Source organism: Drosophila subpulchrella, chromosome 3L (genome assembly GCF_014743375.2).
Source record: "Drosophila subpulchrella strain 33 F10 #4 breed RU33 chromosome 3L, RU_Dsub_v1.1 Primary Assembly, whole genome shotgun sequence".
In the NCBI taxonomy this organism is placed as follows: domain Eukaryota; kingdom Metazoa; phylum Arthropoda; class Insecta; order Diptera; family Drosophilidae; genus Drosophila; species Drosophila subpulchrella.
In genome coordinates, this window is record NC_050612.1 from 16,959,323 (window position 1) to 16,975,517 (window position 16,195).

General features: G+C 44.6%; 2 protein-coding genes across 3 annotated transcripts in view; both read right to left on the reverse strand.

Annotated features, from left to right (window-relative positions):
• LOC119552856 (cyclin-T) lies at nt 1-5,710 on the reverse strand. Its single transcript, XM_037862732.1, has 4 exons — nt 4,412-5,710; nt 4,290-4,335; nt 2,862-3,448; nt 1-2,808 (listed from the first exon to the last, which is right to left on the reverse strand). Exons 1-4 carry the CDS (start codon nt 4,980-4,982, stop codon nt 725-727), a joined length of 3,288 nt encoding a protein of 1,095 aa, XP_037718660.1. The 5' UTR covers nt 4,983-5,710; the 3' UTR covers nt 1-724.
• A 2,413-nt stretch (nt 5,711-8,123) lies between these two features.
• LOC119552594 (ecdysone-induced protein 74EF) overlaps nt 8,124-16,195 on the reverse strand; it is a 56,903-nt gene continuing 48,831 nt past the window's right edge. For both annotated transcript variants that reach the window (XM_037862249.1, XM_037862248.1), the window contains 3 exons: nt 13,953-14,336; nt 13,031-13,285; nt 8,124-10,743 (listed from right to left, as the gene is read on the reverse strand). In XM_037862249.1, the coding sequence (XP_037718177.1) occupies nt 9,713-10,743; nt 13,031-13,285; nt 13,953-14,336 (1,670 nt within the window). In that variant the 3' untranslated portion in view covers nt 8,124-9,712. The remainder of the gene's footprint in view (nt 10,744-13,030; nt 13,286-13,952; nt 14,337-16,195) is intronic.

Below are 16,195 nucleotides of genomic sequence, written 5' to 3' on the forward strand. Positions count from 1 at the left end.
TTTATGTTCGGATTAGCAACTAGGTTTTAATTAAATAATTTATTATGTAGTTTGGCGTCTTCAATTTTGAATCAAAGCGCTGGCTTTCTTTTCCTCTATCCTAAATCCTCTTCCACAACTACTTGCTCCTCCTGCTACTGCCCATGTGCTCCGTGTGGATTATTCTGAAGTTGTTACTTTGTCTGGCTTGCATTTAGTTGGGACCGTATTTAGTATTTTTGCTAAGCGGAAGTCGGTTCTATATATCTTTCGATTTGTGTGAGTGTGTGTTTGTGAGTGGCTATATACAGCTTACATTGTGTGTTACGGGTATTTGATTTGCTAACTTAAATGCTAGACGGCCATTGCTGCTCTCTGTGAATATTCTGCCTGCGTCTCGGATTCCGTTCGCCAACAACTCGCTTACAACTAGTCTATGTTTTTGTGTATGTGGGCTTAAATGTACTCTATTTATTATAATTATAAATTAATTAATGCTGTACAAAAGTTCTCGCGTTTTGAGTTTTGCGTTTACGGCCAGCCCCATCGCGACCTCCTCTTCTATTTTGTTTCTACCATCTCCTCTCGATTCGACTCGTTATTTAGAGTTTTAGCTATGTGCTTAACTAAAATCAATAATGCATCTCACCATCAAACCTAACAACTAGCCTACAATCGGACTTACTGAGGTTCTATACATATATCAAAAAGTGCCACTTAAGGACTAACCCGCTGATCGCTACCACTACTTCTTGTTGTAGACGGGCATGGGGGGCGGTGCCAGCCCGGCGGCGGAGGGCGGTAAAGCGTTGGTGGGCGCCAACAGCATGGATGGTGGTGCGGCACTTGCTAGCGGAGCGCCCATTCCTCCGATCAAATTGGGTACGGCGCCAGCACCGCCAAGGGGATTAAACCCGCCTCCACCAGCTCCATTGTATTTCGCATAGTCTTGGCTTTTGCTCTTCTTGCCCTCCTTGTCGCGGTCTCGATCGCTGTGCTTCTTCTTGCTGCTGCCGCCGGAACTACTGCCTCCCGAGGAACTGTATCCCCCACCGCCGGCGCCGTATGGAGGAAGCGCTGGAGGAGCAGCAGCACCGATCGAGGCGGAGGACGTCGTGGTAGCCGTTGCCGGAGGTAGTCCATAGCCAGTAGCTCCCGGCAAACCAGCCGCTGCAGAGTAGTTATTGGGCTCAACCTTGTTTTTGCTGATCTTGAGCTTAATGGGTGCCGAGGCGCCCGACTGGAGGCTGCCATTAGGATTTTTTATCACCATTTTCAGGGGCTCATTGGCCAGCGAGCCGTCCTTGCTGCCACCGCTGCCGCTGCGTTCCTTTTGTTTGTCCTTCTTATGCTTCTTGCGCTCCTCCTTTTCCGTCTTGTCCTTGGACTTGTCTTTCTCCTTGTGTTTGTGCTTGTCCTTCTTCTTTTTCTTCTCGGACTTGCTGCTGCTTTCTTCCTTAATCTCCCCGGCCAGCTTGGTGGGCACTTCCAGGTCCATTGGAGCGGGGCCTCCAGACAAACTGGTCAAGGGAGTGACTCCCGGTTCTTTTTTGATTGTCGCCGGCAAAGTGGGCATAGGCTCCAGCAGTTCTGCCGGAGGTTTCAGCCCAGGCATAGTCAGTGCATCCGGTTTAAGCAGCGAGGCGTTAGAGGGACACAAACTCTCCTTCAACAAGCTGCGCACCAAATCCGGCGTGGTCTCGATCCCATTGGATATGTTCAATGGCGTGTGCTTTTCCTCGTAGCTGGGATAAGTCGGTAGGCCAGTTGCATTGTCCAGCTTGCGCAGCTTCTCGCGCGGCATGCTACTGCTGTCCAACTCCTCCAGCTTATTCAGTCCGTACTGACTGCCCGAGATCTCGTTGGCCCGCTTCAGGCTGCCGCTCTCACTGGGGTTGGCCAGCAGGTCCCCGCCATGGGGCAGCTGTTTCTTGTGAGGCGGCAGCATCGGTTTCGATGATCCCGAGGCGGAGGAACTGCTACCACTGCTGCCCATGGGCATGGCAGGGCGGTGCTTGTCCTTTTTGGTGGGCGTGAGGCGCTCCTTTTTGGGGCTTTCTTTGTCGCGCGGATGGCTGTTCAGCTTGTAGTCATGACCCGGTGGGGCCGGAGGTGGTAGCAGTCCGTTGAAGGGCTGTGGCTGCGTCTGCGCGATAGGCTCCTTCTTGATGTCGGGCCACTCGGGACTGAAGAGTGAGTTCTTGGACTGTGACGAGTGTTGCGTTGCCTCCGAGGGCATCTGTTGCTGCTGGGGCTGCGGCACTTGCTGCTGCATGTGGCCGTAGCTCTGGCTCTGGGTATAAGGCATTTGCTGCTCGAAGGGCGGCATGCCATGGACGGTGGAGCCGGATTTGCTGCGATGCCCTCCATATCCGGCCGGAGGCGGTGGCTGGGATCCATTGCTGGCGCCAGGATATCCGCCACGCGACATCAGCGGGTTTTGCGGGGCACTGTTACTGTATGGCGGCGGAGCGTTGGGGTACATCTTGCTGCTCTGGGACTTATCCTTGGAGGACATACCCGACGCAGATGAGTTGGAGGCGGATGGATGAGGGGCCGGCGGCTGTTGCTGCGGCGGCTGAGGCTTGGAGCTCGAAGGCATCTTGTGGCTGCCGTGCGGCGGCATGGCTACGCCGACTGGCGGCATGCCACGCGAGGATTTGTGATAGTCCACGGGCATAGACGGTCGGCCCGGCTGCTGGCTCGACGACGACGAGGATGAGCTACTGCGCTGACCGCTGCTTCCCGAGGAGCCCAGTCCGCTGCTACTGCTACGCTGGTGACTGGAGGGCAGGCGATTGCTGTAGCCCGACTGCTTCGACTTGTGGTCTGCAATGCGAATGGGTTAGATTGCCTCCATCTTTCCCTAGAGATACACTTACCTGGATGGCCGTCGGGCATGCCACTAGGATAGTTTGGCATCTTGTGATTGGAGGAAGACGACGAGGAGCTGCTGCCCGGCACACCGCCCACCGAGGACGAGCGCTGGTGGCTGCCATCCTGGCGTCTCTGTTGCGGCACCATTGCCGGCGGCGGCAGCAGCGACGCTTGATCCCGCTCCCTCTCCCGTTCCCGCTCGCGCTCCCGTTCCCGATTGTCGTTGCCATTTAACAGCTCTGGCGGCGGCGTGATGTTCGAGTGATAACCCTTCATCATCTCGGTGATCTTCCAGTCCTCCTTGGGCTTGTCCTTGCTGTTGGCCGTCCGGTTGCTGGCTCCCTGGGCGATCGCCTTGATCGAGTTCAGCTTGGACTTGAGGCGGGCGGGGCTCTTCTCGTAGATGGCGATGAACTCGTCGGTCAGCTGCTTCAGCAGATCCAGAGAGACGCTCTTGTCCACGTAATAGAACCAGTGTTTGCCCTCAGTCGACTGGGGGATCTCCCAGCGGGACCACTTGCAGGCCAGGTAAATGCAGAAGCAGGCCACCACGGTGGGGCGGTATTGCAGGCACATCGAGGTCAGATGCAGGCTGTGCCAGGATGGTTAAGTCAATTTAGTGACGGTTCGTTTCTTATACTATTAGAAATATGTGTAGTTTTGTGTGTGTGCAGGGGGATTTCATCACTAACACCGCCGATTGCGTCTTAGCATATTTCAAGAGATCTTATCGATTTACTCTGTGTAATTTTAGGGATTATAAAACCAAAACAATTTTCCCAAGATAACTCAAGATATTTAAATAAGAATAGTCCCAAAAAGGCATTCCTGACATTCCGCGGGTAGCCAAAATTTTCCATGGAATTATGTCGAAAACAATCTTATCTTCTTTGCAGATGTTTGGAAGGATAAATGTTTTACGGTTAATACTTGAATTTTGCACGGTTGCCAAAAAGACATTCATCCTTTTCTAGGAATCACAGCCTATTCTTTAATACTTCGCGGATTTCCCGATACAAATTACAATGTTATTGCAGGCAACTGACGATAATTGACCCAAGGGACCGGAAAAATACAGCCTTTTTGTTAAGATGCGGGTTTTGTGCAGCCTGGCTGCCTGTTGCGATAAGCGACCCGCGTATCCTCGTTCGCTCAGTGACTTCGGGTCCTCACCTTTTCTTTGTCTCGACCCAGATACCTGGGTCTATTAGCTATAAGCGAGGAAACAAGCAGGTAGAAAAGCTGTCTCACCATGCTTAGAACCTGGAAAAGGGTGCTGTACCACCTGACCACTTTCTAGAGAGGATTGGGCCCCATTTCTCACCCGCACACACACACACACACCGCTTATACCACTGCCTCATTCGCTTTGAGAGTCAATCTCCTGGAGGGATTCTACCACAGATTAGCGCATTGCTAGTATTGAGCCATACCTGTTCGAGGCCAAGAAGTACGAAGTCTGCGCCAGATCCTTGCATGCTAAAATATACCACAGTAATCAGTACCATCTGACATGTGAGGGGAACATGGCTTGGGTCGGATGGTGGGTGCCTACCTTTGACCAACTGGCAGGTGCGCACCACATGCGTGTGCGGATGATCGATGGCCACATCGAAACCCAGCGTCTGCAGCAGCACGTTCTCGTTGAAGACAAGCTCCTGGGCGAGTTCGGCGTAGTTCTGCTCGGTGGTCGGCGGCAGGCACTTGTTGGCAGCCCTGATAACGTGCTCCAGCTTCCTCGGCTGCTCCTCCACCTTGGCGGCCAGGAAGAGGCTCGCCGACGCCATGGAGTTCCGGTGAAAGTGGGTGAACGAGTGGAAGGCGTAGAAACGGTGCATGTACACGATGGCCGTGTTGATGCACAGCTGGGAGACCTGCAGACGCTGGCCCATCTCCTGGATCAGGTAGGCGGTCATCTGGCGGTACTGCAGCTCGTCGTCTCCCTTGATGCCGCATCGGCGACTGGGCGAGTTGACCAGCTGATCGTTGCTGAAGTACCAGATCTTGTCCTTCTCGAAAGGCAGGTTGTTGTTGGCGCTGGCTGGAATACCGCTGGCGGAGGCGGCCGACGAAGAGGAGGATGAGGCGTTGGCCGCCGGGGGCATTGGCGTGGCCAGGAGACTCATGGTTGTTTGGTTTTCTCTCGTGGCGGCGAATGGGGGTTTCGGGGTTTGGGCTTAGGCTTTTGGGTCCTCCTCCGTGTTTCACATGCAACCTCCTGCGCCTTTTGGATAGGCAACCAATCCCCTTTTAGGCCGATTCAGCTGTAGGAACTAACTGTACAAAGAGGAAGAGATCGCTCTTTCTTTGTCGGCCGTGCTGGAGTGCGCTGGTATTGGTGTCCGTATCCGTGTCCGTGTGCGTCGTTGTTGCAGTGGCGGGGGTGGCGGCGGTACGGAGGGGGCAGCGGGGATCGCACAGCACATTGGCTACGCCACACTCGATGGGGACTCCAATTTGGGTTCGGAACAAGGGGCTATATCCACGGTCCGCACACTTTTTCCGCCGCCGCGTCTCTGCCCTTGCGTGCGAGTGTGTGTGTGTGTATGTGCGTGGTGATGATGGTGGTGGTGGTGTGGTGTGGTGAGGTTTTCTGGAAATTGCGACTGCGGCGGAAACGAAACGAGACGAAAAACACACTAACCGCGACACCAGGCGACGTGTTATGCAACTTTCGTATCAATTCATAGTTATTCGCACTGCATTCGCCGACGCGTAGGGCACTTGAACCATTACGGGTCGTTTACTGCACGTTATTAATTCCACAACGCATCACAGATTCCATTCACACAGTGACAATGACAAACTTTGCAGAAAAAAATGTATTTTCAAGTATGGCCGTCAGCAGAGTTGCCAGACTGTGACACGTCGCAATCGATGTTTGTCGGTGCTATCGATGTTTTCCGAAACGTGACAGCTACGATGTTTTGACCGAAACTATCTAATATTTACTGTTTGCACTGACACTTCTTTAACATTTTGAATGAATTATTAAATAATTTAATAGTCAATACATTAAAAATGTATAAAATGTGTGAAATATTTAATTGGTAGGTTTAAGAGAGCGATATAAGTAGATATATATTTCCTTACTGATCGATCGATATGCAGTATTTAATAAAAAAAATTCTTGAATGTGATAAAAAGTCATTCGCACTGAAAATGTATAGAGCACTAATCAACCACTAATATATTTTGTAAGCGTATGTACCAATATTTTACCAGTTTTTGCAAAAATATAAGCTATTGTAAATCTATCTGTTGCAGCGGGAAAAAATATCGGAAGGGGGAGGGAATTTTCAATCAATCTGCTGCAAAAAGAACCAGAAATGAACAAATATGCAATACAAATGCGAAAAACATGAACTGCCGTCAGTGCATTTACGGTGTTGCTTTCATTCGCTGACATGATCCATATGAAAATGTTACAAAAACGATTGCATTCTTCACTGTAGCTTTTTTAAAAGTTTAAGTTTAAAGAAAACTAATTGTGCATTGTCGATCACATGGCGGTGTTAATGTACACTCAAAATAGTACACAGTAGTCAGTGGAATCCAGCTATAATCTAGGTAGTATTGAAAATATACCAAAAAGAAAAGAGGACAGCGGGGTCTCCAACCATGGTTCGGTACCATGCTTTTTGTTTTCGTTAATTAACGGATTCCACTGCATTATTTTAAAATCTTTCACGAAAAATGTACAATATTCACTTTTATTTTGGACAGTATAACTAAATATTATTAATAATCACCTCATTTCCGTCGCCCAATTATTACTTGATACTGACATAAAAACACACTTTCGTTTTATTGTTATTTATAAAACAGATAATATATATATTTTATGGTTTGTAGATTAAAATATACAAAATTTAGCTAAAATCCTTAAAACTCTTATGTTTTCGTAACAGTAAATAATTATGCTAGCTGGTGACTGCTGCTCTTGCTTCGTTTTTAATGCATTCTTATAAAAATTAATCTAATCCGTTCGGTAGCGCTTTCCTCTAACCATAAAATTCACCTACATACCATGTCTTCGATCCAACTTGCGTTTCCTTACTACATATGCATTAAAGTATATATATTAGATATATTGTGGCTGGCTTTAGCTGATTTCTCATCGCAGACAGTTTAAAATGTGTCTGTCAAATGTACAAAGATCAAACAAAAATTCAAATAAACGAGCAAAAACTTAACTTAGGTTAGTTAGCCGTAAAGTATTCGTAACTAATGTTAATAAATACAACATATTTATCTAAATCTGGGCCAATCCGTGACTTACGTTTCCTTTTCTCAGACGCCATAGAGTATATTGAAATTATCGCACGTTCGATTTAAAAGCTATATAGTTCGTTTCGTTTTTGAGTTACCAATAAAAAGTTATGTTGCTTAGCCTAGTATAGAAATCCTGCCAAACGGCATCGGTATTCATTAATATTTAATTTAGTTGGTCTTATCCAGCATTCGGGGTTGTCCAATCTAACAAATAATTGGTGTATATATATAAAATACGTTTATAATCAAGTGGAATCATGAGGTCCAGAAGTTGTTTATATACAATTATCGTGCTTAGCATGTATAAATGCTGTGGGGTTGGAGTTTCCAACTGTTTTTAGGCTATCGAAGTGAAGGAAAGTCTTTCTGGGAGTTGCGAAAATCAATTTGGGAAGTACTATCTCGATTTAAAGCTGTATTCTTCGGATTGTGGCTCAGATTCATGTTTACTGATTTCGTTGTACTCGAGTCGTGACTTTTTTGTTCATATGGTTCGATTCTGCTTCTGTTTGTGGGTGTGCTTACAGCTAGCATCCTTATAACATTTAATATTCATCCCTAAGAACTAATAACTGATTTACGCTAGGCAATGGTAGATGCGATGCCCTACACCAATAAGTAGACATACATATAAATCCATGATCTGTGGGGAAACCTCATAAACTGAGACCTCGTGAAATGGTGTCAAATGCCATACTGTGTCTTAGAACTACAAAATACACCAATTCGACTTTATCTAAAATATGCGATCTTGACTTCAAATATCGGTAATCCGTTCGACTATCCTATATAGACTTTGAATATAATTTAACTTATGCAACTTTATGTACTTTTCATGGGAGGTATATCTAGATTCCAAATTTGTAGCGGGTTCCATATATTTGTATTTGTATCATATCTTTTGCTTACGTGCTATTCTTCTTTTGGTTTTTATGTTTCTTTATATTCTGTGTCTTTGTATTTCTGTTTGGGCTTGATGTAAATAAAACGCATGCACAAATTGAAATAATAATTTTATTTAAAAAATAAAAAATAATCATAAAAAATTGTTTACAATGAACAGAGTTGAACTCAAGACTCACTTTGTTTATTTGCATCATCAATCACCAATCATCATAAACAAAATGATATATTGTAGATTTCATCTTCACGTACACATAATAATAATAATAATAGATAAAGGTACTTAGAGAACGCAACTATTAAAGAAATAGATTAAAGAACTAGGAGTTGGTTTTATTCTCTTTTCCTATTCAAGGTTCCTTTTCAGAGATTGCACGTTTTGGGCAGTGTTTGGAAATTATTGTAGAAGTTGTCGGTATATCGGTATATTGCATTGAGGATTGCGGTAGCAGTGTTGTTGAAACTATGGGTCAGTATCTCGGTTCTGTTCGGTTGTCTGTTCAGATCTGTTCCATTCTGTTAGGCTTGTTTCGGTTTGTGGCAGTGTGACGTTAACAAGAATACGATAGTTTAACTTTACGCTTTAAAAATAAACATCAGATCGAGAGAAAGTTGAGTTTGGTTCGGTGTTCTAAGACTGCTTAAACGATGGCTCAAGGAGTGCTTTTCTTCTGGTTTATCCTGTGAGTTTTTGTTTGCTGTTGATGTTGTAAATATACAAAACTTATCAAATAATAATTACAAGAAAGTTTAGACCACCAGTTGTCTGGGTTCTCAGCTCCAGTTAGGATGTGTGTGTGTTTTTTTGTTTGTGGTTGGGGAAGTTAAGGGGTTTAGCTGGAGAAACACTTAAATAAATAACCTAATCGTAGTCGTACAAATAGCTAAAACTATGAAATAATAAATTTCCATCTCTCTTCTTTTATAAAATAAGCAACAAAAACAATTAGCCCAAGCACAGACACCCACGCAGATCGTTCAGATCCGCACATATGTGTGTATATAATGTGTAAAGTTATATCCTCTGCACTGTGTTTGTCCTTGGGCAGCGGGGGGTGGGGGACAGTTGAAGGGGCATTAGGCTAGGCATATACATACTCATATACATTTAGATTTAGATCCGTAGAGATAGAGAATTTCTTGCAGCTATATGGGTTCGTACTCATTTACATATTACACACATCTATCGAATATCAATATGAATCAATTCGGTCGTCCCTCGTCCTTCCTCCTTCCGCCATAGCAATAGCAATAATAATATTAATAATAGTAATAATCATAATAATAACCAATAATAACAATATTCATTACAGTTACAGTTTACAATTAAAGTTACAGTTACAAGTACAACACTAACGCCAATGAATAGATCATTAATTACCGCCGATTTAGCTGGGTGTATGTATAGGGTACAGGACACAGGGTGTGAATATATATATATATATATAAGTATATATGTACGCGTATTGGGACTATCAGCTAGATGTAACTTATGCTTATCGCTGGCTAACCTCAAGAAACTCAACGCATGTACAAAGAAATCCCTAACTCGCGTGGCCATCAGCCACTATTGCCGCTAGCCGGTTGTTTTTACCCCACCCCAGAACCTAATGCCATGCCAGCTCGATTCGCTATCGGATCGGATCGAGCCATATGTACAGGCATCCTTAGCATATCCTCACACGCCATTGCAGTCGATCTCCACGATGTCCTTGGGCACATCCACGAACTGGTAGACCAGCCGCTGGCCATCCACCTTGGCCAGGATGCCGCGCTGGTAGTAGTACCTCAGCGCCCTGCCCATCGTCTCGTAGTTCATGTCCGGCTTGTTCTTGTGCATGCCCCACAGGCGGGACACCGCCTTCGAGTCGACCAGCTTGAAGACGCCCTTCTCCCGGTTCGTCCACTTGATGAAGCGCGGACAGTACTCGCGATCCTGGAGCAGCTTCAGCAGGAACTCCCACAGGTAGGTGGTGGATCCCTCGCGGCTGCGCCGCTTTACGCCCATCTCCAGCTTGGGCTTGCGCGGCTTCTTCGCCTTGCGCTGCTGGAAGCCGCCCAGCTCCAGCATGTAGGAGAGATCGTAGCTGACGCTGGACGTCGCCGGCTGGATGACGCTCTGGGAACCGCCCGCCGCCGCCGCCGCTGCTGCCGTTGCCGCTGCCGCTGCACTGGCGCTCAGCATGGCCGCCGCTGCAACGGCACTGCTGCTGCTGCTGACCACGGAGGCCGCCGCTGCTGCCGCTGCCGCTGCAGCGATTGTGGAATGCGTGTGCTGGCCCGCGTGCGGATGCGAATGCGAATGCGGATGGGAGTGCGGATGCGGATGCGGACCATTCAGCTGCGAGTGCGGGTGTTGCTGCTGCTGCTGTTGCTGTTGCTGCTGCTGCTGTTGTTGCTGCTGCTGCTGCTGTTGGTGCGACAGTTGCTGGTGCAACGCCTGTTGCTGCTGGTGCGACAGTTGCTGGTGTGCCAGTTGCTGTTGCTGCTGCGATTGCTGCGACTGTTGTTGCTGCTGCTGCTGTTGCTGCTGGTGCAGGGAATGATAGCCGTTGATGGTGGTTCCGCGCTGGGACGCCGCCGCCGCCGCTGCTGTTGGGGCGTTGAAGTAGGACGTTGGCAGGTAGCCCGGCGTTTGGGGGTTGCCTGGCCCACCTGGCTGGCCGCCCCCACTGCCGGCGGCACTGCTTCCGTAATAGTTGTCGGGCACTGCAAGGGCAACATGAAATATATGGATTAGAAAAAGAGAAGAAGGTGTCACGCAATATCTAAAGATAAAGATCTTCTAACTACAATTTAAACTGTTTTCAGATTTGAAAACCATATCTGTCATTGGCCCTGTTCTTGCTAACAGCTATACCTACTGTGTGCTTTCTTAAAAAGTGCCCAAAAGTTTTATTTTAAGTTTTTTAGTCTTTAAGTTTGTTAGCATAAAATATTTATAAGGTATAAAAGAATAAAATTTAATTTTTCTAAATAAAAAAAAGGTTTTTATAAAATTGAAATTTATGAACTTGATTTTTCTAAAAAAAATTTGTATTTGAATTATATTTTGGGAGTTAAAATGTCATGTATTTATCGCACTTGGGCATATATAAAATGTAGCATTCTTTTAGGCACCTTTCTAAACTTTAAATTTTCTACATCTTTAAAAAAAAAATATTTGCATTCAATAAATTCTAAAATCGTTTTGTTGACCTTTTTTTTAAATTAATTTGGGTATATGTGGGATGTTTTATATTTTCATAATCAAATTGGCTTTAAGTTAAGGTGTGTTTAGCTTAGGAGGAGAGATTAATAGCCAATCCACTTGACATTTAAAAATTGTTGTTCTCAAGTTTACAGAACATGACCTAAAGAATCTGTCTGCTGAAAAGCCAATCCGTCCCATGGTATCAGATCGCAGATCGCTGGCGACTATTTCACACCGTTTCTGTTTCTCTGTGGTGGCACAGGTATAATTTTGTGTGCTATTTAGTAAGTTTATTTTTTTTTTACATCCGGCGTTGCCGTTGCCCAATTTTGCGGCTCAGCCAGTTGGCAGTCGGTGGATTCGGATTCAGTTTCGGATTTGGATTCGGATTCGGATTTGGATTCGGACTCGATGGACCATTTTAAAGGGGGTGTTGCAAAGGGGGCGGGTCGGGGAGAGAGTGGAATGGAGTGGGGGGAAGACTGTGGCTGAAGCTGAATAAAAACAAGAGTGAACAGCACTCTCTCACCAACACACCGACACTCTGCACAGAGAGCAACGCACGCTGCGCTGTTCGTGTGATTCGGGTTGCTGTTGCATTTGCGTTGGTGTTTGGCACTCTCTCTATCCCTCTCCCTCTCTCTCTCTCTGGAAGAAAAAAGAGAGCGGGAGAGCAGCATTATTGCCACATTGGGGCTGCTGTTGTTGTTGCTTTTGCTGCTGCTGTTGCTTTCGTTGTCGTTGTCGTTGTGACCTTCACAATTTGCGCAAAGGCAATGTGTCGATGACCACAGATTTTTATACGGCAGCGCGCACTCACACACACACACTCAGCTGGCGGAGAGCTTAAAAGCAGCGAGTGCAACACAATCTCATTGCAATTGATTGTACTGTTCGTGTGTGTGTGTTTGTGTGAGTGTGCGTGTGCGCCTTGTTTGCCTGACATTTTTGTAAAAAAAGAGCAAGTTGGATTAGGAGTGCATTATGTATGCAACAGATTATAGCAACTTCAGATTGATTGCAAAATGCAAATGTCTCATTAGGTCATAGAATTAATTGGCCGAGATAAAACGGTTCTAGGCTGAGATCAAATCGTTAATTTAAGCTTTTTACCAATAAAGGGTAAATTCTTAAACTTGTAGAGACTGTTTTGAAATTTTTTGTATCAGATTTTTGAAAACAGTTAAGAATCTTATCTTTCCTGCTATGCAAAACAGTATTTTTGATAATAGTCATTTATTTTTCAAGGTATTTTTGAAGACGGGTATCATAAATTTAAAATTTCCTTCTAGGTTTTACCTGATAAATTTAGCTATAAATGTATATATAGTTTTTAAAACTCTGAACTTGTACAGACTGAAATGATTTCTAACATATTTTTAGAGACCGCAACAGAATCATTTCTTTAATACTATGTAACATTGTCCTCAGTTTTCTGTACTATACTATACTATGTAACATTGTCCCCAGTTTTCTAAGAAAGGCTTTTTAAACAGGGGTTTCAAAAAAATGTAAAAGGTTTTGTTATAATAATAAACATTTTTACTTCGGGTTTACTGTATATATTTCGTATTTTTAAACAGTTTAATATGTTTCTTTTTCTCTATAAATAACCTGTTATTTTAATATCGACAAAGTCATGAAAAACAAACAATTTGCTGGCAATGTCTGCATATTTAGGGTCTATAAAAAGCTAAAGGGAAATGAGGTTCTAGCCTTAATCCTTTTTGTTGCCAGTAAAGTTCTCCTGCACACACAGCTAAAAGTTGGCCACGTTTGGCCCAGACATACTTGTATACTCACCCCCAACACTGCGATTCCATATGTTCCGCAGCGAATTCGCCGCATTGTTCTGGTATAAATTCGGATGCAGAAAGGTGCCCGTGTGCAGGTGTGCCGCTGCCGCTGCCGCCGCCGCTGCTGCGGCCGCTGCCGACGCCGAGGTGGCCGCCGGCATCCCGAGACGCGCCTTCAGCTCGTCGGCGCAGGGCTGGCCACCGGAACTGGAGCTGTCCACGTCGGAGACGCCGCTGTCGGCGGGACTGGGCGGAAATGAACCTGCGAACGGGATGTGGAGGAGCGGGGGGAGGACGAGCCAAGAAGAGGGGCAATTAGCAATCGATATGGCTCGAATCGAGTCGAGGGCGTGTGCAGTGGCTCAGTGGCTCAGTGGTTCACCTTGCTGCTGGACACGCTCGCCTCACAGGCAGTTACACTCGAAAAAAACGTGATCTCTTTTGATTTTAGATGGGTATTGTAGTAATGCTATGTTTGACCTCTCATTATTAAATATTAAAATAATTTATAGTTCATTTTTTCTGCAGTTTTCAGCATTATGTAATGTATAATATGTAAGTTAGACCCTAACATTGTTTTTTATTATAACATATTTTTTATTTCCCTGCCTTTTTAAAATATTGATTGCACTTTGTATTACCGCTGCTATTTATAAGTATTTTTGATATACCATATAGAATTTTTAGAAAATCAGAAAGGATAAGTCTTTACCTACGCACTCCTAATATTTAATATTTAATATTTAATTTTCCATTAGAATGTTATTTAAAAATCATTTAAAAATGTTATTTTTCTTTACGATACTACTATAAGTGAAGCAAATGTAGTTCTGAAATACTTATTGAATCCCCCTTAAGATCAAGTTGTTTTAAAGCATTAAAAACCAGGGTACACTATATAAAAAATAATTTGTTTGCTGCATATTCACCTGTTGTGGCCGTCGTGTAGTTTCTGTGGTGCGGATTGTGGATGGCACCGCCGCTGAGCAAATTGTGGAGCAGCGGGCGGTGCGGTATGGCCAGCGGTTGTTGCTGCTGGTGGGCACTGTTGCCGTTGCTGCTGCCACCGTTGCCCGCTGCACCGTGCAGGCTGTGCTGCTGCTGCTGTTGCTGTTGCTGCTGCTGTTGCTGCAGCTGGAGCGGCGTGAGCAGCGCATTCTGCTCCGTCTTGATGTGGAGCAGGGCGGTGGCGCCGGCGAAGGTGGTCGCATTGAGCGGCTGCTGCTGCTGGTGCTGCTGCAGGTGTTGCTGTTGCTGGTGTTGCTGCTGCGGTGCCGGACTCGTCGATTGTTTGACAATAGGAATTTCAGTGTCTGAAAGGGATAACAAAAGGGGAAAGATGGTTTAAAATGCTGTCACATAATTAATTATATTAATTTCTGCTTTAATTTCCCTTTCAAGTAAATAAGTATCTATGGCCATTCATTGTCCTTATTAATATGAGTACTAAAATGTTGGTTGGACTGTTTGTAGGAAGATAAGATATGATATTAAACATTTATTTTTGCTGATATTGAATACAAATGCCGCCTAACAAAATTTTTAGTGTAATGATTTTATTAATAAACATGTTATATTCCTAGGGCTAAAAAAACATTGGATATGCAAAGATCCTTCAGCTACATCACCTATAGTTAAAGATTGCCTCTACTTTATGTATTTGTAATGATTTTTTGTAGTGTAATGATTTAATCATTAAAAATGTTATATTCCTAGATCTTAAAAACATTGAATAAATAAAGATCCTCCACCTACATCAACTACAATTAAAGATTGCCTCTGTTTTAATGAGCTTGAATAATCATGTGTATTAAAAATACCCCTCTGCACAAAGGTAATAGCTGAGTATTGAAACATCCTTCAGCAACATCAGTTTGAATTAAATTTTGCGAGTGCTTCAATCACCTGAAATGTGTACCCTACACTTTCAAATCCCCAGTCGCCACTGCTGTTCCAATTAAACGAATACTTAGCCTCAACGCGAAATATTTGCAGGGCCCTCGCAGCCCCCTCTGCATTTCTTTCTTGCCCCACCAACCACTTGGCTACGCCCCTGTCCTCTTCACAGCTGTCAAAATGCCTATCCAACGGGCTAATAATACAAAAATTCGCATCATAATTTCATAGAAATGTCATGTTGAGCGAAATATGTATGCAAAAAGGAAAACGAATAAGACAAAACGAAACCAAACGAAACGAAACAATTGAAATGCCCCAATTTGGTGAGCCATGAACTCGCAACCGTTAAAAACAACCAAGCCAGTGGAAAGGCAGCAAAAAAAACAGAAAAAGCAGAAAAAATTAGCTTCTCACTTTCCTTTGGCTTTTGCTGTTGTGGTTGTTGTTGCTGCTGCAGCTGAAAAGTAAAAGTGCATTTTCACTTATTTCATGCAGCAGCCGCAGCGGCATGAAAATAAGCAGAGGGAAAAAAAAATTGCATTGAATGTCAAGCGGTACGCACACACACACACACACACACACACACACACTGCAGTGTGCAGGAAAACGTCAAAGCCAGCGGAGCAATGAAGCTTGCAAGCACACTCACTCTCACAGATACTCACACACACACACACACACCGACGGGTGGCAGCAAGAGAGGAAGAGAAATCAGGTCAAGGCTTGTCGGCAACGGCGACGAGTTTACAATTTATGCTTTGCTGGCTGCATTATTGCATGTTGCGGCTGTGTGCGAGTGCTTTTTACAGCTTTTTAAATACACGGCGGCCCAGCCGACATCGCACACTGGGCCAAAAGCCTATGCAGTGTGGTAGAAATTTAAACTGCCTATCTAAAGGTATGAAAATCCCATAATAATCACTCTGCAGAAGGAAATAATAGACGCCGTCTTGAATTTTAGGCAACTTTGGATTTAAACTGAATATGGTTTTAAAAATACTTATTTACATTACACTGACTGTATATGTATTGAAAAGGTATGAAAACCCCTAATAATCACTCTGCAGAAGAAAATAATAGACGCAGTCTTGACTTTTAGGCAACTCTTCGGATTTATACTGAATATGACTGATTTACGTTACACTGACTGTATATGTATTTAAAAGGTATGAAAATCCCATAACAAACACTCTGCAGAAGCTGAATATGTTTTTAAAGATACTTATTTACATTACACTGACTGTAATTATATTTTACCCTTCCATATTTTTCA